The sequence below is a fragment of the Delphinapterus leucas genome, unplaced genomic scaffold (assembly GCF_059928025.1).
Source record: "Delphinapterus leucas isolate spDelLeu-1000000601 "Yukka" unplaced genomic scaffold, BTC_Dleu_Yukka2 spDelLeu_asBTCV2_sq79, whole genome shotgun sequence".
NCBI classification, from domain to species: domain Eukaryota; kingdom Metazoa; phylum Chordata; class Mammalia; order Artiodactyla; family Monodontidae; genus Delphinapterus; species Delphinapterus leucas.
Window position 1 is genome coordinate 118,400 of NW_028322288.1, and position 11,349 is coordinate 129,748.

The 11,349-nt window shown below is 38.2% G+C and overlaps 1 protein-coding gene across 21 annotated transcripts in view; it reads right to left on the reverse strand.

Annotated features, from left to right (window-relative positions):
• Positions 1–10,398, reverse strand: part of UBLCP1 (ubiquitin like domain containing CTD phosphatase 1) — a 128,791-nt gene extending 118,393 nt beyond the window's left edge. For 20 of the 21 annotated variants that reach the window (XR_016391773.1, XR_016391769.1, XR_016391767.1 and 17 more), the window contains exons 1-8: positions 10,222–10,398; positions 6,973–7,170; positions 5,706–5,797; positions 5,214–5,299; positions 5,017–5,132; positions 3,706–3,804; positions 1,369–1,406; positions 708–806 (exon numbers count right to left, since the gene is read on the reverse strand). Coding sequence is in view for 3 of the 21 variants with exons in the window: in XM_022566062.2 (XP_022421770.1) it covers positions 708–806; positions 1,369–1,406; positions 3,706–3,804; positions 5,017–5,132; positions 5,214–5,299; positions 5,706–5,797; positions 6,973–7,126 (684 nt within the window). In the remaining 18 variants the exon portion in view is untranslated. The remainder of the gene's footprint in view (positions 1–707; positions 807–1,368; positions 1,407–3,705; positions 3,805–5,016; positions 5,133–5,213; positions 5,300–5,705; positions 5,798–6,972; positions 7,171–10,221) is intronic. The other variant, XM_022566063.2, reaches the window with a different exon arrangement.
• Between the last annotated feature and the right edge of the window lie 951 nt (positions 10,399–11,349).

The window sequence follows — 11,349 nt, forward strand, 5'->3', positions numbered from 1 at the left end:
CTTTATTGAAAACTCCACACACACATAATTCTATTCATGACTTTTATGACTTTGACAATTTTAATACTGTCTTCCCTAAGCTTTCCTAGTTTGCTAAGTTCTCCCCAATTCCTATTAGTCTGTGTTTCCAAAAGGTACGGACCATGTCTCCCCATCTCTTTATTCCCAACAGTACCCATTACAGGGCCTTGCAGATCGCAGAAGTTCATAATATGACTAGTTACTTGACACGTAAACAAAGTGAAGAACCTTAATCTTTTTAGCCCAACTCTTTCTTGATGGTTCTTATTGCCTTCTCTAGGGCTTCACGTACATAACCCCAAAGTACATGCATCATGATATACCTGCTTTTATTTATCAGTTTCATAGAGGGCAGGGCAAGTGTGTCCTGGTCTGTTTCTAGTATCTTCCTTGACAACATTCAGTATTTTTTCACACCTACTCTGTCTTTAGCAACACTGTGCTGTTATCATCACGGGACAATTAACCATGACCTTTCTTGACAGTCCTTCCTCAAGATCCTTAACTTTGTCACTAAAATTCATATCTGTTAACCTGAAATACATCTTATGTCAAAACTCAACTGATACTTTATTATCCACTTAGATGTATTTCTAAACTCTGTGTAGTTTATTCCATCAATATAAATATAAAAGTACACCAGAAAACAAGCAAGTCTTTAAATAAAAAGTAAAATGACTTCTTACATCTATTAATCCTCTCCTTGGAGTATGCACTGTTATCATAGCAGCACTGTCCAACATGAAGGTAATCTTGTAATTTGCATTTGTACTCACTCCCAGCTCCTATAAATATAAATATTCATGTGGTTAAAATATAATAATGTGGAAAATCCCAGGCTTTATGAAAAGTCCAGCTATAATTTCCCATAATGCCAACTTTCTACCCCCTGGCTACCACACCTTGCTCAACAACTAACAAGCATTTTAGTTTCACGAAGCGAAATCGATAAATGATAGTCCAAAGAACCCTAGTCTATTTAGCTCTAAAATGAGGGGCCCTTTTCAATGTACTACCAGAAACAGGTTACTTCCCAATTTAATATTTTAGAAGAGCATCACTCCTTTAAGTATCACACACCAGAGAAAAGAAGGAAAAGAAAGTATTAGCGTAAAATGGGAGAAAGAGGAGAGGAAGCTTTGCTGTACTTTTTCTTGAAAAAGACATAGGTAATCAATGCAAACCACCATTAAGCAGACTTTAAACACACCTCTAACTCCTGATACTGGCATTTGTTTTGCTACTAAATGCCCTCCAATGACAATGAAATTAATTCAATTCGGAATTTTCTAAAAAGACAAATGCAGTTTCAAAACGTTCTTAAATGGATTGTTTTCTAACACTTACTTTCATTTTAGCTTCAATCCACTTCATATTTGTTGCAGCTAAAACATGAGGAATGATAACACAATATGTATGAAAAGCTTGAATTTCATTTAAAAAATCTTTCTTCTGTATAAATTAGTTAAGTTTTCTAAGCAAGACTATAAGTTCAAATACATCACAAATTATCCCTAGCATATTTATGGTAAATTCCTTTTAACCGTTTATAAAAATAAACTTATTTTAGTGTGTCTTCAAGACAATAACATTTAAACAACTTTTATCTAAAAGATAAGGTAACCAATGCTCAAAAGAACTCTGAACCTAGGAATTCATAAATCAAGACCTAACCACCCTTTTAAAAACAGCCCTAATACTGTTCTCTATCAGTTCTAAACTTGAATTTAGGGTGCCTGGATCTCCATTTTCTTCTGCGTTCCTACTGCCAGGCAACACACAGGTATATATGTCAATATAAGCAGATTAATGTTATGTGTCAAAAGTTTATGTTGAAGACTGCTAGGCTGAAGACTGTCGAAAAATGCTAATGAAAATTAGCATTTTGCCAGGCTCAGCAAACTTAGTGCTCATTGAGTCCAGCAGCTTTTAACAAGAAGTCTGAGGCAACTAAATTCACAAACCCTATCTATGTCACGTTCCTGCTCACTGTCACACACCAACCACTTCTGAGATCACTGATAAAAACTCAAACTTCAGTTTTATGTGCCCTATTCTTCTCAAGTTATTGGACTAAACTATATAGGTATTACAAAGTAAAATGTTTAAAAATGGAAAAAGGAGTTCAATTATTTAAAGTGTATATATGAGTGTGTGTATATTATTTTAAGGGCAAAGAGGTAGCTGAGTCCTCAAAATAAAAATCTTTAGCACACATACAAGAACCAAAATCACCTTACATGCAAAACTGGTCAGTTGAACTAAAATTTTAGAGAGTGATGTATCTACAATGACAACAATCAGGCGACAGGGAAAAACAATTTTTTTAATTCAGTATACATTTTGGGACTATAATCCCCAGATGAAAAACAGAAAGATTTACAGCTAATAAAAAGAGTTTCTAATTATTAAGAAACTATTACATGTCAGACATGTTACTAGTTGTTATACCAATATTTTATTCTTACAACTACACTGTAATGTAGATTTATTTATCTTCATTTCTCAGATGAGGAAGCTAAGGCTCAGAGCAATTAACTGACCTGCCTAGTGTCACAAAGTAAGGTCAGAGCCCGGATTAAAACCCTAGTCTATTTAGCTCCAAAATGAGGTGCCCTTCTCAACATACTACCATGAAATTTATTTTTTAAAAAAAATTTATTTTAAGCATATGATTGTAAAATGTCCTCAAAGTCCCTAAGTCTACTCTAATAACATTTAGAGGATAAACTTTTTTCTCAAATGTCGTCTCAGATGTCAGAGTTGCTGAACAAAAACCTATTTCCCAGAAAGCTTTCTCCTCTGTATCTTAAAAACCAGAAAATTATGTATTTAACTATGTATTGAATTGTAATGGCTATGTACTCATAATAACACTAAACTATTGAGATACTCTGATAATAAAAGAAAATACAAAGGAAATTTACAAACTGCAGAACAACTATGTGGCCTCTCATCAAAAATCTAGTACGATTACCATCCTTAGGGATTTTATTTAATTCACAATTAGGATAGCTCTTTTCTGCTTATGACATTGCCATGACGTAACTTTAAATGTCTGTGGGAAGGTGAGATGTAAATCAATACACTCCCCTTCCCTTTTCAGAAGGTCGTACCACAAAAAGATTGTCACCTGAACTAAACAGTGCATTCAGTAATGTAGTAAATTTACTTTTTGGAGCAAACTCACTGTTACCATAGACTTGTAAGTTCCTGGAATGGCAGACCACAAGTTGAGTAACACTGCTTTAGCCCATTTATTAATTTTCCTTGAGTAAATTCATATTGCCTTTATTTCTGAACTACATCACTGTAAAATTTTTTTAAATACATATCTTTCTCCAAGTGTTTTGAGACTAGAGTGATGAAGAAAGGAGAAAGCAACAATATACTAAAGCATCAAAGATTCTACAGCAAAGATCAGAAAGAAAAGATCCTAATCAAGGTGGGGTCTTGTGAAAATAAGGCCATTTTTTTTTTCACACCATAATCTACTCTCTTCCTATATTTAATTATTTCAGTGGTATTTGGCAAATGCACATAAGTTTATATTGTGATGCAAGAAAGTCAAACATGCTTCATCAGAAATTTGCAAAATATAAAATTTAAGTCACATTTTATAAAGCAGAGTAATATAAGGAACAACTTATTTTCATGGAAATCCAAACAAGAAATATAGCTTACACCAAATAACAATGTCATAATCCTCATACGCAGATGTTAGGAATTCATGAAGATATGGCCGCATTAATTCTACCCCAGTCTCTGCACAAGACCTATGGTCTGAAAGAAAATCAGTTCGAGATGATGATTAGTTTATTATCATGGACAAGTACCTAATATCAATTAAACTTCTGAAATGTAATATAAACACTCAAATGCAAACTACTTCACACTAACTTACATCAGCTGACAAAGGGATGTCTTCAAAACACACAATTCAATATTCTTGCAATCCAATTTTAATTGATCAATTCTGTTCAATTTGCAAAGACCAATATCCAGAATTCAGGCTTATATAATAAACAGTAAATTTTTTTTCATCTAATCTCTAAAACGTAGATGTTATTTTAGGATATGAAAAACAAACTAGGGCCACATATACTCACATTTTAGCCATTTACCTACCAAATATAATCATATTTCACCAAAATAACAGGTTTGATTAACTTAATCAAATTTTTAAAAAAATTTACGCTAACTTACGACATGTACTTAAAGTTAAGGATTAGAGGTAAATAAATCCATTCTAATATCAGGAGTTAACTAATCATTTCTGGCAATATTAGAGGATGAAAGAACAAATTTCTTTTTTTGTTGACATGAAATTTTAAATTCAAGAATCTGCCTTGGGGCTTCCCTGGTGGCACAGCGGTTGAGAGTCCGCCTGCTGATGCAGGGGACACGGGTTCGTGCCCTGGTCCGGGAAGATCCCACATGCCGCAGAGCGGCTAGGCCCGAGCCATGGCCACCGAGCCTGCGCTCCACAACGGGAGAGGCCACAACAGTGAGAGGCCCGTGTACCGCAAAAAAAAAAAAAAAAAAAAAGAATCTGCCTTGAACATAATTAAATAGAAAACCAGGAATAAAATATCAAAAATGATTTTTAAATAATCATAAAATGTTAAGTGTTAATCAATAGGGAATCACTTAATTATCACACATCCATAAACTAGAAAAGCGCCTGACCAAAAAATACATATATTTAACTCACAATGAATGTTAAATGACTGTGATGTTCAATATATCATTAAGTAAACATAAAAAGGACATACATACAAACACCCTGGAAGACGGACATAAAAATATGAGTGGTCATCTTTGGATCTTGGGATTACGGATGACTTCTTTTTTCCCTTACAATAAAATGATTTACTTTTAAAATAAAAAGAAAAGCTTTCAAATATTTCATATTGCAAGGGAAAAACAAACAAATAAAAGGGGAAAATGCCATTGTGGATAACAGAAGATGGAGCACAGTTTTAGCTGACTTACCAAATAACGTATAATCAACATCTAGTACCAAAAGTTTTTTCCCTTCCCTGGGAGGATTCAAAACTTCCACTTTGTACTCTTTTACTCTGCGGGAAATTTTCAGTAGGTTTTCCTCCCTAACGAAAAATAAGATCAGATGAAATATTCACTTTTTCTCAAATTACAACCAATTTCCTTTGATGATGAAAAGTACTCACCTATTTTCTACTTCAACTACTTCATCTTCAATATCAAAGTCGTTAATAACATCATCATTGTCAGGAGGTGGACCTAAGACATCTTCCTATTAAGATGAAAAATAGTTTTCTCTGGCCATATTATCATTAACATAACAAATACATTCATAGCATAAAAAACAAATAAGAGGTACGATTTGAGTCCAAGAGTCTTGCAAGCACACACTACGGGAAAACTTCCACATTTTATATTTTGTTATATATGTTCACTGGGCAGATTTACCATGTTAAATGTGACCATTAGCACTACTACTACACTTACATCTAGCTATACACTAACAAATTTCCCAGTATTTGGTTTCTGCTGAGTTAATAACACATTCATTGTGCAGCTTTTACTTTTCACTGACTGCTAAACTGACAATTTTACCACAATTAAAACTATGATACAACAGTGTGATATAAACCATAATATCTTCAAAGGGACAAATGGTAACAAAAGTAAACATTTACCAAGCTCTCCTCACGAGTTCCCATCATCATGATTTTAGTATTTGGTTTCAGTTTGAGAGCGCCAAGCTTAACATCATTTTCTGCAGGTTTGCCTACAATACAAGCAAATGACTGTTTTCTCACTAAAGTTCAGGTGCTCGTTTCACTATCCCATTACCCAAAACCCTAACATTAAAAGGTTTGGTACAGATTCCACAGCAAGTTTTTTTTCCTTAAATTAACAAACTGTTACTGCTGAATTAGCAATTTCTAACACACTAAGAAGTAGTAATTAACACAAGGTTGGAATTTTTCCCCAACTCTTAGAGGAACACCTTTAATTCAACTAACTAAACAAAATAAATTCATGTTTTATTCTGTTGTTCAAGATGAAGATGACTGTTTTCCAGAAAGTCCTGAAAATTGAGTGCCTGAGATAACTGTACATTTACTGCTACTCAGAACTCACCATTCAATGATAAGACAAACACCGTGAAAATGCCTTTTAACTGAATGTGAACACTGCCTATAATTTACAAATCATTATTACTTTCGAAACAGAAAAGATAATTTGGGGAGAGTAAAAGGCCCAAACTGTAATGAAAAGGCTGTGCTAGAAGACAGATACTAGAAATTACACTGGGGGCTTCCCTGGTGGTCCAGTGGTAAAGAATCCGCCTTACAATGCAGGGGACGCGGGTTCGATCCCTGGTCAGGGAACTAAGATCCCACATGCCGCGGGGCAACTAAGCCCGCGCGCCACAACGACTGAGCTCGTGCGCCTCAACTGGAGCCCGCATGCTACAAACTACAGAGCCCATGCACTCTGGAGCCTGCGCGCCACAACTAAAGAAAACCCGCACACCAAAACTAGAAAGAAGCCCACACACCACAAAGAAAGATCCGCATGCCTCAACGAAGATCCCGAGTGCCGCAACTAAGACCCGACCCCGACACAGACAAAAAAAAATTTAAATAAATAAATAAATAATACATAAGTCTTAAAAAAAAAAAGAAAGAAAGAAATTACACTGTTTACCTGGGACTTCCGTGTCACAGGTTTAACAAGCAAACATCAACTGTCAGAGGAAATCAAAAGTAATCTTAATAGTGGTGGTATTTTCAGGTATCCTTAAATATTCTTACTTGTACCATCAAAAAAAATTTAGGGATATCCCTATCAAAGAAATCTCCAAGGGGAAAGACTTATTAAAGTGAACAGATAATAGCTAATATAAAGATTCATAAATATATCAATGCAATAAATTTGAAGAAGCGAGAAAATTACCTTTAACTTTGAGTCCAAGTAACTTCTGGCGTTCTGGTAGCACTCCCGTAAGGGTCTTGAGAAACTGTTTGAGATCTAGCACAGTATCATCTTCTGAAAGTGTGGTCACTGAATATTCCTGTCCACCCCATTTTACAATGATAGGAAGAGCCATCCTTGAAACGCACGATGAGGCAGCTTTTGTTCAGAAAAAGATACCTAGAAAGAAAGGCATATACAAGTTAAAATAGATATATCAAAGATGTATGTAAACTTGCAACTTTAAGTTTTATAAACTGTGTCATTTGAGTCCTATTTTACAACTGGATGATAGAGAAACAGGATTTTCTACTTACAGAAATGTTTTCGGAATGCCAAAAGTTATCAGGAGTCAAAGTTAAAATTCTCCCACCCTCTCAATTTTTGGCTTGAAGTTACAACTTCCTAATATTCTATCAGGTTCTCCTTGTTCAAGTGGAAAGCTGCAATAAATGAGCTAAAAATTCCTCCCTCTCTGATCAGGCTTATGCTACTGGCAAGTTCCTCCATGATGGACCGTCCATGTTCATTTACCATTTGCAAGGTAGGACAGTGAGTTGTTAAGAGCATAAACTCTAGAGACAGATTACCTGGGTTCAGAGGTCAGCTCTCCCACTTATTAGCTATTTAACCTTGGAAAGCTAACTGACTCTTAGTGCCTAGGTTTCCTCATCTGTAAAACAGGGATGCTAATACTGCCTAATTCTCAGGGTTCTTAAGAGGAATAAATTAATTTTTGTAAGTCACATACTACCTGGCACATAGTAAGCTCTACACAAGTAAGTACTGGTTACATAAGTTGTTTTAAAAACTAGAACTGAAGTGTTCCAGGCACTGCGCTAAATAGTAAATGGCCATTATTTGTTTCATATTTAATACACTGGACAGGTTTTACTCAATCTCCTTTAACAAGGTTGTTTGATAAGAACTGTCCCTTTTACAATTAAGGAAATAGGGGTTCAGAGAGGTTATGTAATCTGCTCATTGGCACATAGCTGATAACAGAACAAGTCTTCTGACTAAATCTCATTTTCTTCCCTTACACAACTGTCTCTCTTGAATTGCACCTACAGGAGTTAAGGCACCAAATATCAGTAAATACAAAACCTACAGGCACAGATATAAGTACACAAAGATTATATAGCAGCTGCCACTCATCAACAATAGCATGTAGGTCTCCTCCCCCCATAAAGCTTTCTACCAGTTTTCATAAGTTGGTTCCCCCAACAGGTCAGAGAACTAGATTTTCTAATCTCAAAGTAGTGGTATTTCCAAATGCTGTCATATATTTAATACAACATTTGACTTCACTCTTCAAGTATTACAACCAACTGCAAGAAAGAAGGCATATTATAAATCTTAACATGCAAACGTAATTTGAAAATTTAAGATGTCTTCAACATGCCCATTAGAAAAGAGCACCATAAATTCACTTACATTTATTCTATGTTTACAACCTGCTCTACTAAAACTTTAAAGAAGGTGTGTTACTTTAGGGCAATGTATTCTATTTGGAGAGAACTTGCTCTAACAAACCTTATAATCCTCAATAAAAAGCCAAATGGCCCTTTTGAGTTAAACTGAGATATCACTTAAATATTATTTTTCTGTGAGAAGTGGAAATAAAACTGAAAATTTACAAGAGCTAGGAATGCAAATAGCACTAATACAGCATACTGTGTTGGGCAGAGCAGAACATGTGAAGTGAGATCACCTGAAGTCTAGGTAAGCATGGACAAGTCACTGCACCTCTAGACCAGTGTTCGCAAAGTGTGGTCCCCAGACCATCCAACAGCATTGACCCCACTTGGTAACTTGTTGGGAATGTAATTGGGTCTGGAGAGAAGAGACCTAGCAATTTGGGTTTTAACAATCTCTGTCTCCCCCTCCCCCCATCTCTGAGGCATGCTAAAGTGAGAGCCAGCGCTCTAGGCTCTTCAATTTTCTCAGCCTTAAAAAAAAAGTGCCAGATGGCATGGGCTCTATGTGCTTAGTAAAGCAGTATACAAATATCATCACCCATGCCACAAGTGGGATCTCCAAGTTGACAATTGCTCTAAAGGACCAAGCACAACAAAACAAACACCATAAAAAATTTTACCGCATAAAGTCCTTAAAACTGTTTTTCAAAGTTACTGAACCTCATTCCTTCAATATTCAGATCATTAACAACAATGGAGCAATGCAATGCAAATGCATGAGTCATTTTATGTTTTCACATTTAGCCTTCTTTCTTACACAATTTTAATGTTTTGTATCACTGCGGACCCTATCAGATTTATAAACTGAAAAATGATTTTAGGGGTAAATGTGGCAATCAAACCCGAACAAGTAAGCAAAGAGCACACCTTTATGGTGAAACTACAGTCAAGAACGGCTGTTTGGGTAAATTCTTCTACCTAACATACAGTGGTGACTTGCCTAGTCAGGGCAGGAATGTTTACTTGACAAGAATAGTGTTAATCCCTGCGATAACAGCCGTGACATCACTTTGTATACTATAAAAAGCAATACGAATAGTGGTGAAGATAGGAAAATGATAACATGCTCAACAACTTAATTGAATAATCTCATTTAATCTTCACAATCCTAAACTGACAACTACTGTCTTCATTATACAGACTAGAAAACTGAAAAAGAGGAAAAACAAATTGCCCGAGACCACACAACTAAAAAGTAGCAAAGGCGGTTAATTTGAAAGTAACAGCAGCAAAAGTTAACACCTTGGGAATTGAGGGGAGGGAGTTAAATTTAAACACGCCCAGTAAAGGGTAACTGTTGAAGTACTGTCAACTCCTCCTCGGGAGAGCTGGGCAGCAGCAACTGCGAGGGAGTGCAGAGGAAAGAGCTGTGGGAAGTGACTGGTATGAGACAGCACAGAAGGCAGGCAGAGACCCCAAAACCCGAGAGGGCCGGGATCCGTTCAACAGGGAGGAGGGAGAGACGGACAAACCCCAGAAGAGGGGGGAATAAAGGTTTGGGGACGCAAAATCCACTGAGGCGCCGGAAGCCCTCCACCTAGGCGACGAGGCTGGATGGGAGGGCGTCGGCCCCTGTGAAGAGCCGGCCGGGGCCGGAGGCCTGGGCCGCGAACCTGGGCAGCCGCGGGCGGGGCCCTCACGAGCAGCCACCAGCCCGCCCGCCCGGCCACAGTGGAGGCCGGGTCTCGAGGACAGCAAAGCTGCGGTCCCCCAGCCCCACGGCGCGCCGGGGTGCCCAGCGTCCCCTCACCTGGAGCGCGGCGGAACCGGCAGGAGCGGACGCAGGAACCGACCGCAGCGGAATCCAAGGCGACCGGAAGTGAGAGGCGGGGACCGGAACCGGCTAACGAACCGGAAGTTAGGGTTTGAAACGGAAGCGCGCCGGAGAGCGGAAGGTCGCTTCCCTTGTTTCTCTCCGGGCAACGATGGTACATAGACGTTGCCAGGGACTTCCTCACCGCGACGAGGGAACCAGGCCTTTCCGAGAATGTGACCGCTGTACGGATGCCTGCGAGTCTTGGACGGCTTCCGTCCCTCGCCTGTTCTGCGCATGCGTCCGCTGGCGGGTTTTGAGTTGGGCAGGCCCTGCCGGGGGTATGACGTTTCTGGTATTGTTTCTCCAAAGTCGGAGCTGGAGTTGGTGCACTGAGTTCCCTAGGTGTGCTGAGATCTTCCTGGGACTCGGGCCCAAAACTTGTGTGGCTTTTTCATGTTCCGAATGAGGCCTGAAAGGTGATATTTGAGGTCTGAAGACTTGAGAACTCTACCTGGCACCAGGGGCCACCAACACTAGTAATTTCAGGAGTTTAGAATTCTACCCGTTTTACCCAATGGAAGAGGAAACAGGATCGTCAGGGAAGGGGCAAGCCCAAGTCTCAGAGAACCAAGGAAGCAAATCTCATGAGAGCTGCATCGAGATTACTGTAGTCTTGTATCGAATTAGTCTCCACCCGCCCGTTCCCAGGTCCATTCCATCTTCCTGCAGAATGCTAAGAAAGCCAATTACAAACCCTGACAAAAGAATTCCAGGGTTTAATGGAAATTCGGAGCAGCTGCTGTCTGGTACAGCGAACTCCCAACGTGCATCACTTTATGATAGTCAAGAAAAAGAAGTTAATAATTGCCCACTAGATTGTTGTATGTGGCGGCAAACAAAACTTAGGTTTTGAAAAGGAAGGGAAAGGGAGAAAATAATATTGGCCCCAAGTATGCACTAGGTCCTTGAATTACTTGTATTTTTCCTTCTACTTGACAGCAGTGTCACTGATCCATGTTTCCCTTTTGGCTGTCATGGAATGGAAGCAAAGAGCCAAGTTTTGTGTCTTAACAGTTTTTTAGTTAAGACACACAAACTATTTTACATTTTCCTTCCCTCTTT